Source organism: Phalangium opilio, unplaced genomic scaffold (assembly GCF_054372755.1).
Source record: "Phalangium opilio isolate 3A_F unplaced genomic scaffold, DU_Popi_V2 ptg000089l_1, whole genome shotgun sequence".
NCBI classification, from domain to species: Eukaryota; Metazoa; Arthropoda; class Arachnida; order Opiliones; family Phalangiidae; genus Phalangium; species Phalangium opilio.
This window is the reverse complement of record NW_028324194.1, coordinates 3,504,715-3,524,618: the sequence shown is the minus strand read 5'-3', so window position 1 is coordinate 3,524,618 and position 19,904 is coordinate 3,504,715. Positions and strand designations below refer to the sequence as shown.

The 19,904-nt window shown below is 39.7% G+C and overlaps 2 protein-coding genes and 1 long non-coding RNA gene across 5 annotated transcripts; 1 reads left to right on the top strand and 2 right to left on the bottom strand.

Moving 5' to 3' along the window:
• Window positions 1-133: 133 nt before the first annotated feature.
• LOC149647038 (uncharacterized) lies at window positions 134-6,990 on the bottom strand. The gene is made up of 5 exons (XR_016371762.1): window positions 6,268-6,990; window positions 517-556; window positions 356-432; window positions 256-284; window positions 134-180 (listed from the first exon to the last, which is right to left on the bottom strand). It is a non-coding gene; the product is annotated as an uncharacterized LOC149647038 (long non-coding RNA).
• Window positions 6,991-14,536: 7,546 nt separating this feature from the next.
• LOC149647037 (uncharacterized) lies at window positions 14,537-14,990 on the top strand. Its single transcript, XM_089849916.1, has 2 exons — window positions 14,537-14,639; window positions 14,712-14,990. Exons 1-2 carry the CDS (start codon window positions 14,560-14,562, stop codon window positions 14,947-14,949), a joined length of 318 nt encoding a protein of 105 aa, XP_089706042.1. The 5' UTR covers window positions 14,537-14,559; the 3' UTR covers window positions 14,950-14,990.
• Window positions 14,991-16,349: 1,359 nt separating this feature from the next.
• On the bottom strand, window positions 16,350-18,939 carry LOC149647036 (uncharacterized). 3 transcript variants are annotated; one of them, XM_089849915.1, is made up of 6 exons: window positions 18,393-18,939; window positions 18,209-18,335; window positions 17,936-18,149; window positions 17,521-17,874; window positions 16,549-17,455; window positions 16,350-16,495 (listed from the first exon to the last, which is right to left on the bottom strand). In XM_089849915.1, the coding sequence occupies exons 1-4, from the start codon at window positions 18,849-18,851 to the stop codon at window positions 17,658-17,660; spliced, it is 1,017 nt and encodes a 338-aa protein (XP_089706041.1). In that variant the 5' UTR covers window positions 18,852-18,939; the 3' UTR covers window positions 16,350-16,495; window positions 16,549-17,455; window positions 17,521-17,657. The 3 variants fall into 3 exon arrangements, with proteins under 3 accessions (XP_089706041.1, XP_089706040.1, XP_089706039.1); XM_089849914.1 differs by having other exon boundaries at window positions 16,350-17,063; window positions 17,135-17,455; XM_089849913.1 differs by having other exon boundaries at window positions 16,350-17,455.
• Window positions 18,940-19,904: the final 965 nt, after the last annotated feature.

Below are 19,904 nucleotides of genomic sequence, written 5' to 3'. Positions count from 1 at the left end.
GTCAAGTGGGAATTAAGCTTTAACGGAACATGTGACGTCTGGCTCCTCGGCTGTGCGCCGAGGTAGGTGTGCGTTAGAGAGATATCAGGCTGTGCCGTTATAGTTACCTTCCCCTTTTCATCTTTGACTCTCCTTATTCGTGCTCACTCATTTGACCGAGCCAATGAGGATTACAATCGTCTGCAAGCGAATTTTCCAAACACTAATTTCTTTCATATAATAATTTATATGGAGTGTTGGTACGCCTCAGCTTACTAATATCATTCTTGTTCATTTGCGCAAAACTAGTGCATTAAGACAGTTCATTCTCTGTTGGCCTACAATTTAACCTAATTTCAAGTTCAACGAAGATTACTTTATGTTGAAGGATCTTTTTAAATAATCCGCTGTGCTTTCGTACCGCGACACTTGATTCGCCATCTCCCAGGTTTCCTGGAAACAAATTAAAGTATATTGCAGTCTTGATTTAATAAATCAATTTGTGCTGCCTCCAAATAGGCCTATTGGTAAACTCACCGTAATTGTCGTATAATTTATAGGAGTCTCGTTGGCATACCTATAATAATTGAGGCATTGTTCAAATAAACCAAAGTGCATAGATATAAAAACAACAAGTTGGAAAAACCAAAATATTACCTCTCCGAGTCAAGAGGTCTACTACTACAAACTTATTTACCTAGATATGGAATTATTTGAAGTAAAATTTTACGAATTATTGAAGCAGTAATCCAAGCATAGCGAATATACAGTAAAGCAGACGACATTTCACATCCAATAAGGATAAATGTTGGACACATGGAAATCAGTCAATGGGGAAAAGACCAGGAATTGAAGTGTGTAAATTTTGGAGAGATATAACCTTTATGTGTTTGTAAATGCCCAATTGTCTACGCTTCAGCTGTTTACCCTATACAGGGTGTTTTTGAAAGGTCCATCACAAATTAAGGAGCGTGTTTATTGGACCAAAGTGAGTGGGTCTACAACATTTAGTTTCGGAGATATGGCCCCCCAAACATTTGCCCCGAAAACGAGAAAATATCCCAAAATGTGGAGTAGGGGTTATGCCATTACCCAACTTGTTTCGAAGTCATAGACAATTTCAATAGCCTTGAATTTGAGAAACACTACTGTAACTTTAGATAGCTGAAGGGTATAAATGGGTAGAAGTACGCGTACGGCGGTAATGTAAAGCTAATACCAAGTGTCATAGTGTTTTAAGATTTCTCAGCACCCAGTAAAATGGTTGCGACTGAAGGTTGAGTTTGCTCATTACGTTAGTGTTTGATGTGTCACAGAGAAAACGCCATGATACGATCCCAATGTAAATGTATTTTTTATTAGTTCTTAATTCTTAATCTGTAACAAATAACTACTACCAGAAGAAAATAGGGGAAGTGGGTAGCTTGGGCAACTTCACGAGGCGTCCCGTTTACGGATTTTTCGCGCCATTTCCCTCCCCGTGGGGGTGAAGAGAGATAGGATTTTTACGCGCATTAACACACGAGTGACGTGATTCTGTGGACAGTACGGTCCTACGCCTTCCAACTGACTAGAGGCGTCTGCTAGAGGCAGTGAGGCACTCAGGCAGAATGGCAGAGGCTGGAATCGAGTGATAAGTACTAAATTCATAACTTATTTTAAAATATGTCTTTATTTTTAAAAACGATGGTATTTCTAAGTTCCAGGGATAAAATTAACTTGTCCGAAGTTTTAAACTGTGATAGGGAAGAGTTCAAAGTAATAAAGTTGTATCCAAGTTGTTGTAGTTTGATTTTTAACATTGGGATTGGTTTGGGTAGATCTTGCTTTTCCTTTCAACACAGCCTGAGTTTTCTTATCGGTAGTTTCCTTGTACGTTAAATCACACTGCGTACTCTTAACGACATTCATTTTATTAAATAACCGAATTTTCGTCCTTAATTAAACCAATATCCGCATTAACCCGTTACCTGACGTAACCCTAACTCAAACTGAAGCACAGCAGAAATATAAGCAGACTACACAAGTTAGTTCCACAGTTCGCTACATGGTGGCGTTCGCAATGAAATCTGGTACTATTTTATGCTTCGCGCCGATTGGCCAGATTCAAATTTTAAGGGTGGTAGGGGAATCGACCATTGTAAGTGAGAATCACTGGACGACTTGTATGGCTCAAGGCTACGGCTACCCACTTCCCCTATTTTCTTCTGCTACTACAAGAATTGTTCAAAGTGTTCACCACCCGCGTTAAGGCACGCCTTACAAACGATTCCCTAACACGTTGCAAAATGCCTGCAGTATCGCGAATAGTTTGACAGGCATTAACGATTCGTCGACGAAGCTCTTCCACATCAGGTACTTCACTCTGATATGTCCTTCATGTGGCCCCAAAGGAAGAAATCGCACGGGTTAAGGTCGGGTGATCGAGTAGGCCATTCCACAGGTCCACCTCGACCTATCCACCGAAAAGGGAACGTCGCGTTAAGGTGAGCTCGGACAGCGAGACTGAAATGTGGTGGTGCACCGTCATGCATGAACCACATTCTGCGCACCAAACCTAAGGGCACGTTGTCAAGTAATTCCGGTAAAACGTCTTGTATGAATTGTAGGTACGCCTCACCGTTTAACCTGGGCTGTAGAAAATATGGTACTTGCTCCTGGTGCGTCCTCGAAAATAGGAAGGACTTTGCCTTCTACGGCCTCTGGGACTTCTTGCGCTCTAGGTTGACGTCCAGCCGGTGGGATTCATCATTCCTGTCTTAAACGTCTGTCCACACTCCACAGCCTCTAACGTCAGTCGGTTTTGTAAGCGTCTTTGCGGAAATCTTTCCTGATAGAATCGTACAGCTGCCACAGCATTCCCCTCGGCTAGTCCATACATAAGATGCATATCCGCATATTCGGCATTTGTGAAGACTTTCATTCTTATCAGAGGTCGGGGCTTGTACTTGGTTTTTATTAAAATCGTTTTGCTAGTAGTGTCTGCCTCAGGTCAACGCTTTTTTATTTGAAACAAAGTGCAAGCCATGTTTTTTAAGGAAGGAATAACAAAGTTGTATGAAGATAGTTTTTTTGAAAGGAATAAAAGACGGTTCTAATACATGTACTGGTATTATTACCTTCACATTTCAAATAAACGACGTCGTATAACAATGAATGTCTTTACAAATGCCGAATATGCGGATATGCACCTAATGTATGGACTAGCCGAGGGGAATGCTGCGGCAGCTGTACGTTTTTATCAGGAAAGATTTCCGCAAAGACGCTTACCAAACCGACTGACGTTAGAGGCTGTGGACAGACGTTTACGACAAAACGGACGAATCGAACCGGCTGGACCTCAACCTAGAGGGCAAGAAGTCCCAGAGACCGTAGAAGACGAAGTCCTTACTATTTTCGAGAACGAACCAGAAGCAAGAACCCGCCAGGTGGGTAAGCGATTAGGCGTTGGTCACGTGCTCGTGTGAAAAATCCTCAAAAGTCACCAGTTTCATCCTTACCATTTTCAAAAGGTTCAAGGTTTGAATCCGGCGGACTACCCACGACGCACGGCGTTTTGCCAGTGGTTTCTGCCTCAGATTAACGCCATTGATTTCCCGCGTAGTCTGTTAGTCACAGACGAAGCTAACTTTTCGCGAGATGGTATTATTAACCTGCATAATAAGCATCAATGGTCCCAAAGAAACCCTCACGCAACGTTCGTTAAATCTCACCAAGTACAATTTAGTTTAAACGTGTGGTGCGGTATTGTAGGTGACAATTTAATTGGACCTTATTTTCTACAGCCCAGGATAAACGGTGAGGCGTACCTACAATTCTTACAAGACGTTTTACCGGAATTACTTGACGACGTGCCCTTAGGTTTGTTGCGCAGAATGTGGTCGAGGTGGACCCGTGGAATGGCCTGCTTGATCACCCGACCTTAACCCGTGCGATTCCTTCCTTTGGGGCCACTTGAAGGACATAGTTTATCAGAGTGAAGTACCTGATGTGGACGAGCTTCGTCGACGAATCGTTAATGCCTGTCAAACTATTCACGATACTCCAGTCATTTTGCAACATGTTAGAGAATCGTTTGTAAGGCGTGTTCAAGTTTGCCTTAACGCGGGTGGTGAACACTTTGAACAATTCTTGTAGTAGTTATTTGTTTCCCGATTAAGAACTAATAAAAACTACATTTACATTGGGATCGTATCATGGCGTTTTCTCTGTGACACAACAAACACTAACGTAAAGAACCAACTCAACCTTCAATCGCAACCATTTTACTGGGTGCTGAGAAATCTTAAAACACTATGACACTAGGTATTAGCTTTACATTACCGCCGTACGCGTACTTCTACCCATTTATACCCTTCTGCTATCTAAAGTTACAGTAGTGTTTCTCAACTTCAAGGCTATTGAAATTAAATATGACTTCGAAACAAGTTGGGTAGTGGCAATAACCCTTACTCCACATTTTTGGATATTTTCTCGTTTTCGGGGCAAATGTTTGGGGGGCCATATCTCCGAAACTAAATGTTGTAGACCCCATGTTCTTTGATACGTTTCACTCAGTTTGGTCCAATAAACACGCTCCTTAATTTGTGATGAACCTTTCAAAAACACCCTGTATACTCATAGCTACATTCACAACTGATTTGCAGCGTAAACACTATCGTCTCGTCATACCTCAACAATATTTTTAGTTTACCAAACATGAGTGTTAACACAAGAAGGAAGACACAAGTAGCGAGATTTTACGCGTCTACTCTTACGCCGGTGTTAGTAGACAAGTAAGCCCCACCCCTTTCATTTGTATTAGTAAGGCAATGGACTAATAGCCATTATAAGTGGAATACAATTTTCCAAATTTCCGGTTCGGAAATTGAGAACACATTTGCTTCGATTTGCCAACTGCGAACGCGGTCCCCAGTGGTGTAACAACAGACAGACACACACACAGACAGACACGTAGAAATTAGAACCTCTCCGTGACGTACATCACTCGAAGAGGTAAAAAGTACACTTCATAAACAATTCTCTGCCATGTAAACTGAGAAGCAAACTACACTCCGCTGAACCGCCTGCAGGAACTAACCAACAAGGGAAGAGCTTCTTGACGACATAGGTTTATAAAAAACTGAAAATTTTTAATGCTTTATCTATGGGACGCTAACCCTAGAAAGGTTATTTTTTCGTTTAACATTAGAAACGGGTATCAAGTCATATCTACAAGGGCGTACATGCCCTGCAGAATGAAAAGTTTATAAACGTTAATTTTTGGTACTACGGCTAGCATCCGCTACTTAATGAGCCTATGCGCGGCTTATTCCCTGTGCCACGGTCGGTTTGGTAAGCATACTCAGCGGGGGTCGACACTATTCTGGCATTAAGGAGGACTTCTCATATTACACCGCACGAGCAAGTCTCAACTTTTTATTTTAAGTCTATATGCTTTTGAAATAAATAATAACATTTAAGGTTAGGTGAGGGTTTGATTTTGTTCATTTTTATTCGAAAGAGCGTTGAGTTAGTATTTCAAATCGGAAATTATGCATAAATTACATATTGAAGGATATAAAAACAATTAGTTTTTATTAAGGGAGCAAGCTCTCTTTGGGTTTCTTTGTGAAGAAGACGACAAAGGGCTATGAATTTCAATGGAACGTGACGGATTCATCCAGAAGGACTTAAAACCCATATCTCAAATAGGCCTAACGCGTTGGGTACTATTAGAAATCGTAATTGGTCGTATCTTCTTAATTAGTAAAGGAAAAGTTCAGATAACATAACATAATACCATAAAGAACGGTCTTTTTCTAAATATAAAAGGAAAATATAAAAAAATAATAATTAATGACCTCTTATTACAAAATAATGAGCATTTAACTAGTCTCAAAAACAACTACTACTGCGGCGCCATTGATTGAGTGGCGTCTTCTTTTAGCCTGAACCATGACCTTACCCTTGCCTCTCTCAGACTGTGAGAATTTAACCAATCCCTTTAGGAGTAAGTGGTTCGATTTAGGAGAAGCCACTAAACCTATGGCGGATGGCGCGGTAGCCCTCGTTTTTAAGACTAATTAAATGCTAATTATTTTGTAACAAAAGATCATTTTTATACATGTATGTATATATTTGTACTTTTATATTTAGAATAGGCCGTTCTTTTAGGGTATAATGTTATGTTAGCAGACCTTTTCCTCTAATCAAGATTGATACCTGGTTCCAATTTGAAACATTCTTTCTTTTTAATGAAAATAGAAACCTCTCTCCGACATTTCATTAAAAAAAATATATTTTTACCTGTATTTAAAAAATCTCTCGTTGCCAAGAAATTCAAACTCGTTTCCTTCCATTCTTTAATTTTCAGCTGACCACTCACTGATAATTAATAAAATTAAAAATTCCATTATCTTCTGTCAAAAAAATGAGCTATAGATAGAAATTCCATATCGTTCGTTGCCATTTTGGGCCCTTGAAAATCCCACCATTTAGAATCTGACTCGTTCAAAGCCTTAAATAGTTGGTTTTAGAATTATGGAATATTGTATCGAAACGAGAATAGTTAAGGCCCGTTTTCAATCAACCTTTTCCAAGCTTTTCGCTGTGGCTTTTTGGGGAACTTTTGACGGGCTTTCGAAGATAAAAAATCTTCAAAAAAATTAAAACGGAAAAGCTGAAACTCGTATCGTTTTCAAACAAGCTTCAAATGAATAAAAAATTACAAGTGGGCGTGTTTTCATGTGTGTAGACGTAATTTTATTTTCAAAAAAAGTCCTAAACCCTTAGCAAAACTGTTTGAGCGAGAAAAGCTTAAAGAAAATGAGAAGCAAATATCAAACTCATTTAGATATCTGCTTCTCGAAGGTTTAAAGCCTGAAAAGACGAAAATCTGAATTTGAAGCTTGTTTAAAAACACCAAGATTTTTTGCTTCGGCTTTCCGCTGCTACTTTTGAAGCAAAAGCTTAATTTTTGTTTAAAAAAATCTTGATTGAAAACGCGCCTACATGGCGTAGCTGCTTGAAATTTACTCTTTGCATCCCAACATACATTATGTCATGGTTTTTCTTGATTTTAAATTGACTTTCCGATGTTGTATTAAATGAGCTGGTTTAAATTAGCGTTTAGAATGAAATTTTAAGTCACTGTGATAAGTCGAAACTTAAGTTAAAGGATTTATTCTTCGTGTATTTCAAATTTATAAAAAGAAACAAAAATCGCAACCGTTTGGTAATGCACTATCGCGTTAACTGCACGGATTGGACTGCTGCTGTTGAATATTTGGAGGAATTCAAGCTTTTATCATTACCTTTCACAGTTTGCGTAACGCCCGAGAGTCTGATCAATATCACAAAACTACCATGCCGCACATTGATTTTACGTAGCAATGTTTTGGTTAATCAACTTTATAACTGCGTATATTGGAAAGAAAAGTCGCCCAACGTGAAAAGGATAGGGGCAGGAATGAATGGAGGGGAGTTGGAATGGCTAAGGTCAAATAATAATAGGCGTGAAATGATATTGGAAGCATTTGGCGTGGCTTATTTTATGTCATAGACTGACGAAATACGATTACTTCCCGCGTAAATATTATCATTGGCTGCCAAAAATGTGAAAATTCTTCCGCTAACTCCACCCTCTATCCGCTCGGTCCCTAGTTTGAAACGACAAGACATTTACCGCCTTCAGGAGATTGCTAAGCCGACGATGGGGGAGGAGCTACACTTTTCCAAAAAAAAGTAAATAAGGTCTCTCCTTATGTTTCCACCATCAAGGGAACACCGGAAGCCCCTTTAGCCATTCCAACCCCCTCCATACATTCCTGATAGGGGTTAAAACTCGAATGGACCTGTTTTCCACTAAACTTTGTATCCCTTAAAAGCGTTTTCATTTACGTAGGCCCATATAACACCATAACCAAGAACGAATTCAGGATACCATAAGAAGGTTGAAACAAGGCAATGCTGGGGCCATGAAGTCATACTTTTCATAATATGAGGGAGGGGCTTATATTTTTGGGAATATGGCGAATGGACTCTCCTAGGTCTAGGAGTGTTGGTGTCCGTGTCAAGAACAAAACTGTTAAAATAGTTAATGAAGAACTGATATATTTAAAAAGAATGGACCATAATTAAGTTATAAATAATCTAGATTTTTCTATTAGAGAGCCACATATATCTGGGGCAAAGTCAGTACAACGGATTTGTCAAACTTTGGCTGAATGTGATACTAGCCACTTTAATAGATTTATAACCCACCGATGGCGCTAAAAACGGATTTTAAAGCGTTACCTAGAACGAAGGCGGTAACAGTTTTCGAAAGAAGTATGACTTCACGGTACCAGGGGACAATGTTACCATTCCACGTTCTTATGGTATCCTGAATTCGTTCTAGCCATAACACATATCTACGAAACAAAATAAGTTTAACGCAGAGTTGGATCAATTTAATGTAATTAATCTAGAAGTAGTGGCGTGGATTTCGCAGTTGAAAATTTTTATTGTCCGATGCACGAGAGATAGCGTGCAATGAAAATATATAGCCAGAAAATTTACGGTTAGCCTAAATAAAGAACGGTAGATAACGGGGCCGCTATAATAACATTGCTAATAATGTTGGCGGCCACTGAGTTTTCTAAACGCGACACAAAATAAGTGATTGATTTATAATACTACACAATACTTTTAAGAACGTGGATTAATTTCGGCGATTATGCCACTTGGTTGAAGAAAAAATAATGGCAATGGTATTTTGGGAGAGTAGAAAGCGTAAAAGATAAATTAAAAAAATGGAAAGACTGAAGTACAGATATTGAAATTGCTCACTTAAAAGACATGATTATAAAACACCAAAAATTGACTTTCAGTTTCTTACTTAATTATTAATTTGTGGCACCTAGGAAAAAATCAGTCATAGAAATATAGAATATTTTCAACTCAAAATTGATGTCCCATAGAAACATTAAGGATGAGTAATTTGAGGGAAATCGTCACGCTATCTGGTGGACGCTAGAAATTATTAAGGTATGTTCCGAAAAATGGCGGGCGGTCTACCATCATCTTCTGTGTATACCACATAGACGCCAATCTGCTTCGGCTCCATTTTCATCGTTAGGGTTAAGATGTGCGCTGTGATCGGCTAGGGTTACGAGAAAGGTTTAGTCTCCCAATGGCAAGGCTTCCACCAGAGTTTCACACAATTGCGCTTTTTCTTACCATTTCCTGTGAATCAAATCAATCGCCTAATGCTCGGTTTTCACTGGGCGTTTTACTTGCGTTTTTCGCAAAATTTCCCGTAAATGTAAAAATTTTACAATTTATTTAGCGAAATACGCGTTTTGCCGTCGAAGGCTCCAATTCTATTTTTGGGTTTTCTTCCTTTGCGTTTTTTACGCACTAACCAACCAATCATAGGCTTTTTTGGTTTGACGTCATTGAACACATGGGTAGAGGTTTTGATTTGTGTCGCCATTTTATGCTCTACACTCGATAAGCGTACGTGGTAAGCCTTGATTGTGAATTAGAAACTATTCAAATTAGAGCCAAGTGGCTTTGTGATATTTAAATGTCGAAAATCAATAAGAAATTACTAATAGGAAAAATTGGGAAGTATCCTTATCTTTGGGATAAAAGACAACAGAATGACTTCAATCGCCGGCATTTACTCATACTTTGCGGGTTTATTTTCTCGTTTTTCATCCAGTGAAAACTGTGACGCGAAAACAAAAACCACTGCCACGTTATTTTAGATATTTTTGCGCAACGAAAAACGCTCAGTGAAAACCCAGTGTTATATACCCTAAATTTACAAACAATGGGAAAACGGTGCACGCTTGAATTCAAACGTCAACAGTAGCTATGTTTAAAATCATATTAAGAATGAAGCTTAGTTCGCACTTGACCAAAACACGACGGAAACACTGCGTAAGTACCTCTGCGGTAACAGAACGTGACCGAAACAGCTTTCGGTCGGACAGAATTGGTGTTCTATTTTTGACGCAGAGGCCGACGTAAAATTATTTTTATAACCAATCAGAATTCGTTTCGGGATGAAGCTTCTGCTGACCTCATAATAGGAGAGTTTTTTATCGCCGCTTTGAGGTTTTTTTTTCAACTCGCCAGTCGCCTTTGCCACATTTGCATGCTTTGAACTTTTGTGTCTGAATTTTCTAATCGGATTTGATCGCGAGTCGCTATTGCCGTGTTTGTATGTAATAAACCATTGATTTGAATCTCTCTGACCTTCATTTGGTCCAACTCGTGCCACGTGACTACCGGTCGACCGCCCTTTTTGGTCTGAATTCTGTCGTATGTGTTAACCGAACTAAAATCTTGCCGTCGAAGGCCTGCGAAAAACTCATTTTTCTGACGCAGCGCTAAAGTTTTCGGTCGTCATTTTCGGTCAAGTGGAAACCTAGCTTAACGTTTCTCAAAACGACTTAAATAGAATTAAGGTAAAATACTGACAACTAAAATAATTAATATCAGTTATATTTATTTAATTATTTAAGATAAACTTTTTTTTGTATTGTGGAGGTTTCTATGTAAGTAGGGCACATACGTCCGCGACAAGGATGCGATTAGTCAGGGTTCAGTATGTGTGTAAAAAGGGAAGGAAATGAGGTGTACTTGAGAGGTGACGGAAGGGGTGTGGGGGTCAAGTCACCTCCGGCGGACACGGGGTAGTCGGCACCTATAGGGTAGGATCGCCGGCATGTGTCATATTCCCTCAAACTTTGCCGCCCAGAAGCTTTGCTTACAGGAGTGCGCCGCCACACTCCCGGCCCAAGATAAACTTCTTTCTTCGGGACGACAAAAGTGAAAGTTTATATAGAACGAGTAATGAAGATTGCATCTGAATTGAAACAATATACGCATATCAAAGTTGATATGAAGCGAGTACGATGGAGAGACCTCTTACAAAACCAAGAAAATTTGTTTTTGTCGAATATTAAATGAAAACATTTTTAATATATCTCGGCATTACGATTCTTTTAGTAGTTTTGTAGCTATAAAGCTCTGTCTCATCTCAATATTCCAGGAACATCTTTTGATATTAATATTTAAAATTTGGTGTTTACTTTTTAATTTAACTTTACTACATTTATATAGAGTGTAAACGTAAAATTAAACTTTCCTAGATAAAATGGATGTTAATAGTTAATATGTAAGTAAGTGTTGTTCGGATTGGATCCGTGATTTGAGACACCTTAGGGCTAAACCAAAATTGTCCTTGATTCGTGCCCTCTTTGAGGAGGTCTTAACGGTTCAGGGTGAGTCGAAAGTTAAATACACATTTAAATTATATATATTGGGTCCTTAAATGGAATTGTTAAGGATATACCGTAAAGGATTAGTCGTTTTAACCCACACAAATGCACTAGGCAATACCTCCCCAAATTTGTGGCTTTCATTTCCGTTTTTCTCATTGACTGAATGACCTATGTTTAAGAAGTTGTATTTAAAATTGTGAGATTTGAGTTGAAAATTTTCTATGACATTTTGCCCTAAGGGACACGAGTTTACAAGTTGTAATTGTAGTGTTTCAGGGGTGAACCCTTTATTAAAGGCATACAGACACAAAAAATTCGAAGGTGGTTTGTAAAGAAATGCCTTGGGGATCTATAAAATCGATACAATAGTATTTTTTAATAAACTGATCCGATAATTAAGCAAATTCTGAAGTTAAAACTGAACATTCAACGGCTGCGGATTTTGAATTTTGTGTGAAGGCGTGATTTAAACGTGACGTAGTCAGACATAGCAATACAGCTTATTATTATTGGCCCTTACTCTGGCGTTTACTTATTGGCTGTTTTTCATCACGTGGTATATGTTATGCTGGACGAAACGCTAACTAGTAGTTCACAAGTTTCTATCCGTTCTATCTTTTTATGAAAATATTAAATTATTATGGGAACGTCAGACTCCTCGGAGGATATTTTTAATTCGCGTTTATCTAGCGATAGTCATCGCGAAGCGTCTCGCGAGTCGAGCTTTTATGAGTCTGAAAACTCGGGAGATAGCGACGGTAATAATGTAAGCCTTGGCGCGTCAGAGAGTGTGGTTCATGGGGTATAGAGTGCTGTCAGTTGTGACGTCAGATCCAAGGTTAAACGTCACGATTCTGCCTTTAGCAATGGGCGGCCATGACAGTTACCGTTTTTTCTTTATGGGAAAACAGCATGGGTGACGTCACACCAGCGCTTCTGACAGCACTCTATTACCGTATGAATTTGAACCATTTTTTTTGCTCCAGTTTAGTTGTCGAGCTAGGGCTTAATGAGTTAGCCCTACAGCTCCAAATTTTTTGGGAAAGCTAGAGGTTGAGGTTCTTTTTGAGTGCCAATTTAAATTGCACCAGAGATGTGAGGGAGACCACTTCAGGGGGTAGGGAGTTCCAAATGGGGATAGTTCTTCTAATTAAGGAGTGTTTCAGGGGGTCTTTACGAGAAGGCGGAAGGAAAAGTTGGCGTGGGTGTCCACGGGTGTTGTGAGTGATGAGGGTAGGTAAAATATTTTTGCCCGGGAGTTTTAAGGACCCGGAAGAGACTTACAAGGTCTATGTACGTCCGCCTAGTTGACAGGGGAGACCAACCAAGCGCTGTTTGTCTAGATTGACGAGGTAAGTGACAAAGGGATTTGGAAAGTTTGGACGCACGATCGAGTAAATTAATGTCTGGCTACCAAATTCAAGTAGGGGTCGCACATAGCAATTGAATAAGCGCGTAAGAAGTTGGTGGGGTAGTCTGGGAAAGTTAGCTTTAATGGTCGCGAGAAGGCCTTTAGCACGGCTGCAGGTTCGCTTTATATGAGAATGTGGTTTGATGTTGTATGTCACCTGAATCCCTAGATCGCGACATTCATGGACTCTATTGATATTAGTGCCACCAAGGTAATAAGGAGACGGTTAATCGATACCTGATTTGGTATGGTGGATAGTGAGTAACAATGACTTCTGACTATTAAAAAAAGAGGCCATTCCGCGAGGTCCAAGTTTCAAGCTTGCTAAGGTCAGATTGAAGTCTACGAATATCGTCGTATGTTTTAATTACTCGAAAGATTTTAAGGTCATCCGCGAAAAGGCACAACTGTGAAGATAATTGAGATGGTAGATCCTTAATGTACAAAAAGAACAATATGGGTCCTAGAACGCTACCTTGGGGGACGCCACTAGCTACTGGGAGGGAATTGCTAAGAGAGTCACCAACGCGCACAGATTGGATTCGATCTAGTAAGTACGAGTTAATCCACCTGTATATATTATTGTTAAGACCAAAAGCTCCGAGCTTGGCCAACAACCGTTGATGGGGAACCGAATCGAACGCTTTTGCGATATATAACATCGACTTGATGACCCTCATCATAGGCCAATATCCAGGTGGAAAAAGCCGTAAGCAGGTTTGACTCCACAGATCGATTATTGAGGAAGCCATGTTGGTACTCGCTTAGGTAGGGTGTGACAAACTGAAGGAGAGGTAAACGAATGCACTTTTCGAGGACTCTGCAGACTGTTGAGGTTAAACTAATGGGCCTATAGTTGTGGGCGTCACTTTTGCTACCCTTGCCTTTGTAAATGGGGGTTACGTGCGCAACGCGCCATCGGATGGTAGAGTGTCTTCAGTAAGGTATGTTGTAAAAAGGGTTAAAAGAGGGATAGCTAGCGAGGATGAGCAATGGTTCAGAATACGGTTTGGTATCCCATCGGGACAAGAGGCGCTTTTTTTGTCAAGGTTACGGAGGATGAGTTTTAGATCGGCTATAATGTAGGGAGAAAATCAGGCATTTGGTCTGGAAGGCTATAAGGTAAGTCAGTTAGGTCCGGAGGGTTCGAGTTAAAGTTTTTAGAGAGGGTTTCATTGAGGCAGTTTGCCATTTCTTCATCAGAGTCTGTGGGTGTACCGTTGTTCAACCGGATATTGAGGCTCGAAGGCAGGCAACGTAATTGATGACGGATGAAGCGGTAGAAAGCCCGTGGGTTTGTCTTGATTGTTGACAATTTGCGCGCTTGGGTCCTGGAAACAGCCTTACGGAGAAGAGATTTGACTAGACCCACTTGGGATTTATACAATGGTTGAAGGCGGGCATGGGTGAGGCTGTCTTTAGAAGAGATAGCTCGACGGAGTTTCTTCCACAGACGTTCTTTTTTCCGTATGGCGCGTTTAGTAGAAAGCGGTATCCAAGGTCGGGAAGTGCGAGAGGCCAGGTGATCGTAGAGTGGTACCGCTTCTGAGATGCACGTGAAGAGCGTAGTTTTGAAGAAAGTCCACGCCTGTTCAATCGGAAGCCGAGATAAGGGAGACCAGTCGGAGGTGGAGAGTAGGGTGCTGAGTTTGACGTAGTCACCTATTGTTTACCAACTAATGATTACACGGCGCATATTGTTATGTGATCACTACCACCAACTGGGGCTAGTGCGGTGATGGTGGGATTGACTTTGGCTTTTGTCAGGACTAGATCGAGTGTGTTATGGGATAAAGTGTTGCACTGGCTGAATCTTGTCGGAAACGTGACGTGTTGGGTCAATGCTGCTGAGTGTAGAAGATTGAGGAATTCATTGTGGAGAGGGGACGGACCCGGGTTTGGCGTTGCGGTATGCCAACATCGGATGAAGATGAAAATGGCGACTCAGGAGAACCCCCCACCCAAAATCCAAGATTAGGGAACACTGATTGGTAGCCTTTATATCCTATGATTTAGTCGTTTTTAATTAGTACTGAATTAGTTAAACATTTATGCATATAAAGGTGTACCTGTGGATTTTGCACTGTAATGGGCACCGCTGAAGAAAGCGTTTGTTGCCCAGAGCAAGAAGCGTTAAAGGATTTTTTAATTAACGGACCATGTGTAACCCAGCAAGAGGAGTTTCACGAAACTTGTTTAAGGCGTAACCAACTCATATTAGCGTATCTTGAGTTTGTTAACCCTAACGGCGGTAATAGATATTTAGACCCTCCCCAAGGCTTCATACACAAGTACGATTAAGACGAAGTTGTCTTTTGTATCAAAATGTTTCTTACAATTTTTAGGAATTTTATTTTTTGTGTGTTAATGGTTTGATCCCAGTTTAGGGTTGCCACGAAATTTTCAGACTCAAATTCCCTGACTCCGTGATTTTGGGGTTTCTTCAAACATAACCTCGCTAAAACGCACACCCAGCTGTATAGTTGAATCAAATTACCTGACTTCGTTAAAATTCTTAAATTTCCTTGACTTTTCCCTGACCTTTTCGATCCATTTTGAAATTCTTTGACTTTCCCAGGTTTTCCCTGACCCGTGGCAACCCTGCAGTTCCGAAAAATTCCGATCCTAAAAGCGAGGGTCCGGAAATTATTCGGGAATTGTTTTTAATAGCAATTAAGAAGGTAGTTAGTGAATTTGGTGCCGGTGTTTTGGATTTGGAGTACATCTGTAAGGGTGAAAAGTGTTCGCTATTCTTTCTTAAGCCAATCATGTCTACTATCCTCATGATTTTGTAAACGAATTTGATGAAGTTAACCAAGGCTTAGTGAATGGCCAGGAGTTTTGTGAGCTTAGTGTTTGGTTAAAACCTGTTCGTGCTGTAATATCTATGAAGACTTTTACTCAATACTCACTTTTAATTTTCTTGGGTCTTCCCCGTTTTTAGCCATATCGTAGTATACGATAGGCTCTTAGTTTGACCCGAGCCGTCGTAGTAGTAGTAGTAGTGGCCGGGGTTGTCGCTTCGTTAACGTCAGATTTTAGCTTAAAAGGAACTTTATATTACCACAACCCACCCATAGGGGTTACTTGGCTCGGTTAGAGATTTAATTTTAATTAAAATTTTTTCAGGTCAGACCCGGGAATCGAACCCGGGTCACTGGCGTAGTAGACAAACATTCTACCACTCAACCATAGAGACTTGATAGAAACCCCGAGTTTTTTATCATTTATTTTTATCTCTAAAATGTCGGGGTGAAGTGGGGTGGGGTACCTCTTAATCTGTGGGTTCGGATACTTTTGAATTTTTATCTGTGGGGTCGGATACTTATGAATTTGTATGTTTGGGGTTATTATATTCATTTTCTTTTTATGTATGTGCTAATTAAATTGATAACGATTTTTCCCGACTGTTTAGAGTAGGGAATCGAGGGGCTATTCACTCTGATTTTATGCACGGTAAATCATTTAAGCATTGAAAAAGATAGCGCTATTCACTCATTAGGGTAAGGTATAGAGGGGTTATCCACTCATTGGGGTAGGGTATAGAGGGGCTATTCACTCGTACGATATGGCTACTATTACGAGCCCTTGGGCCGTCTTGTTTTTTTCAGTTGCAAGCCCTATGTCTTGTGAAACTTCCAATTTTAAACTATGTTCTTTCAAAAATTACAATCCGAGCCCATTCCAACTTGGCAGACGAAGGGGCAGACGACGTTTATTTGACCCGGATATACATACAACGCCATAATGAAAATAAGACCCGCCTCTTTTTTCATATCCCTCCGTCACGGGTAAAGGGGGTAGTGGACTTGGACGCGCACCCGAATAACCCTGTTACCCATTCCGTCTTAAAAAAATAAATCCATCACTGGTTTCACAGAATATTCACCAGCTTTATACTTAGGGAAGAAAATGTTCCATCTCCGTTGCCCATTTTTTGTGATGGCTTGTAGTTTTTGCGTATTTTCGTTATAGTGCAGAGCTGCCAAATATAGACGAGCTTCCATTCCGTGAAAAGAGTAGTGAGTATGCTTTGGAGCCAACTGCACAATAACCGCGTGAAAAGCTTCAACAGAAGAAGTCTGGCACACCCAAGCTAGCTGTCCAATGTCTTTGACGAAACTGTCAACAATTTGCTTTAGGGTGGCGTAGGCAATGTCGCTAATTTTGAACCATTTTCTTGGTCTATCTTTGGCCTTTCCAAGGGGACCATGGGCGCATTTTGGAAATGGCTCTCCATGACCCGAGTGTTTGTTTGTTGTGAGCCCTAATATGAACATCCATTTAGCCTGCATTACCTTCCCGTCACCATCACTAGAACTAGCGATCCAGTACAAGTGGTTTCGTATGCTTTTACTCCATTTCAGGAGGAGCTTCATGCTCTTTTTGTTTCCACAGGCTTTAGAAATTTTTGACTTCACAGTTGAAATCCTTTTTTTATTTACATATACACCATATATTATTGATCAACCAAAAAACCTTTTACCAGATGCCAGACATCAAAAAGATGGATAATTTTTGGGTAGTTTTTCCTTAAGAAACATCGGATTTGCTTGTGCCTGTCTGTTACTAAGTAACCAATTTTCAATCCTTGGTCGCAGAGAAACTGAAGCCCTTTTTTGCGGCAGGAAGAAGAACGTTACTTGAAGTAGTACAAGATGAATGACTTTTAATTTGGCTTTCCAAAAAGCAGTAGCTCCCGTATTTTGCGCAGTAACCAGGACTGTCGCACCTTCCATCACCTCTTAATTCTAGGTTTTTTCCACGCAGAGAGTCTAACAGAGTTTTTTTGTTCATTCAGCCACACCTGTGAATATATGCATTAGTAATCGCAAAGTGGATATACTTTGAGCGGACCAATTCTTAACCTACATTCTTAATTGCGTGAAAGAGATACGCTTTTTGGAATCTGTAGAATGTTTTAAAATTAAACATGGTGATACTAGCAAATTCCAACATTCATAGTGCTTTTGCTGGATTGTGGCCGGAAAATAATATTGCAGCTGCTGTTATGACATTGCCAGCTGGCATGGATACGCCACGAGTGTCGGTGATTTCTTTCTTTCGCAATGAGTCTCAAAAGTGATCATAGATCCTCTGATTATTGACTTCGCAGAACATTTTGATAAACACTGGCAGCACAATAAAAACAACTGAAGAAGAGCCGTTTCAAACACAATAAACTTTCGCTCTGGAGCTAGATCTATTCCACCTAAAACCCTAGCCCTAGCAGGGAAAAAATATTTAGCTGGTTAGTTCAAAGATCATTCTAACTTATTAAAATTACTCTTCCACATCTTCTTCTGCTGTGGATGAGGGCTGGAAACTAGAATCTAAAGGATCTAAATTCGCTTCCGCTTCCGCATCCATTTCCTCCTCTTCTTCAAATTCATAACTATCGTGAGAATGATGTGTTTCAACAAATTGCTTTGATACGTCATCATTGTTAGTCTGCGTAGATTTGTCAGTCATATTTGCGGGTCTCAAATATACCTGACATCCTATGAACAGAAAACATTTAAATTTATTCATTTATTTTAAATTTTACTTAAAAATCTACTTTTGTCACTTTGAGATTTTACAGTTTGTGTCCCGAAGGTTTTTGCAAAAGGGGAAACTGTTAACTGAGTCCCTTTACTTTTTGATTTTGTAAAAGTAACAGACTGAGGTCCAGCTGATGAGGAATCCTAAAATTTTGTTTTACTTATTTATTCTTGAGATTAATTGTCCAGTATATTTCTCACCAAGGATCTAGACTTTTTTCTTGGTGGTAATTCAGCCTCCAAGTTATCAGTTTCCAGATTATCATGTTCAAGAACATCTTCAGTTGTAACTGTAGTGTCTAATGAACTTAATGAAGCCGACGTTGATGGAAAAATATCTAAGTCAAGCGAACTAGTACCCGCTTTTACAAACTTAGTAGCGATAAGCGTAGGGATCGCATTTTGAGTTAAACGTTTTGAACCATATTGAAGACTAGGGTCAACCAGGATTCCAGGTTTGTGTTCGTAAGAATCACTGGTAAAATGTTCTGAACATACTCGACCATTCGTCTTAATAGTACTTTCACTGATTCCTATGCTTTTAAACCAAAGTCTACGGCGTTCTTCATTATTTGGAAAATCATGGAATAATAATCCGGGATACTTTGACTTATAATTGTTTCCACAATTAGGAACAACACACTTATATACTTTAGTCATGTTGTTTTCAAACTTAGCTTAGTTGAAATTAAATAATTCAAAAGAAGCTCACGGAAGTGACGGAACCCTAAGCCTAGGCTTTTACGTCTGTGACTAGTCAAATAAATTTTCGGAATTGTAGATGGCGCCTGCTAGTGCGCTAGTTTTGATGACGTACTCAAGGTATGCCGGATATTTTTATAGAGGGAAATTCGAAAAGGGGTGGAGCCAAAAGCGAGTTAATCGTAGTTTCTAAACAATTATTTTAAGGTTAATACATCTTTTTATGTAAAAAAAAACCAAACTATTCCCTCTCAAGTCAATACAAACTTATTAACCTAAATATAGAATTATTTCTCTTTTTTTTAAAGTAAAAATTTACGAATTATTAAAGCAGTATTCCAAGCATAGCGAATATACAGCAAAGCAGACGAAATTTTACATCCAATAAAGCTATGGCTTGGACACATGGAAAATAGTCAATGGGAAAAAAACATGAAATGAAGTGCATAACTTTGGGAGAGATATAACCTTCATCTGTTTGAAAAGGCCCAATTGTCTACGCCTCAACAGTTAACCCTATATTCTCATAAATACGTTCACAACTGGTTTGCAGTATAAACACTATTGTCTCGTTTCACCTCAACGATATTCATAGTTTGAAAACGTGAGTGCTACCGTTAAATATCACCAAAGCTGACTTGTGGTTAGACCTAAGACTATTAACAGCCCCCGGGACTCGCAACGCAATAAGATCCTTGTATTGAAATTTCCGCCTCTAGGAGTTACTGCTGTTTTCGCGACAAGGGTGCCACCAAGCGGCAACGGATAGAAACTTATAGGGTGTACAGAACTTCCGGTTCCGGATATCGCTTAAGTTCTTCTAAATTCGGAGACCAAAGCCGCACCGGTTTAATGTACAATTATGATAAAATAGCAAAATAATATATCGCTAAATTGCAATGCTAAATATTGCCATACGTAGATTAAATAAAGTCTTTTAATTTAAAACACTGAAATAGTTTAAACAGTTAATCTTTTAAATTAAAACACTTAAATAATTTAAACAGTTAA

Coding starts and splice junctions, on each gene's coding strand:
- LOC149647037 (XM_089849916.1), top strand. CDS start 14,560: ATGCCAACATCGGATGAAGATGAAAATGGCGACTCAGGAGAACCCCCC. Junction 14,640..14,711: donor AGATTAGGGAACACTGATTG/GTAGCCTTTATA, acceptor ATGCATATAAAG/GTGTACCTGTGGATTTTGCA.
- LOC149647036 (XM_089849913.1), bottom strand. CDS start 18,851: ATGACTAAAGTATATAAGTGTGTTGTTCCTAATTGTGGAAACAATTAT. Junction 18,336..18,392: donor GAAAAAAGTCTAGATCCTTG/GTGAGAAATATA, acceptor ACAAAATTTTAG/GATTCCTCATCAGCTGGACC. Junction 17,875..17,935: donor GCAGAAGAAGATGTGGAAGA/GTAATTTTAATA, acceptor TTTCCCTGCTAG/GGCTAGGGTTTTAGGTGGAA.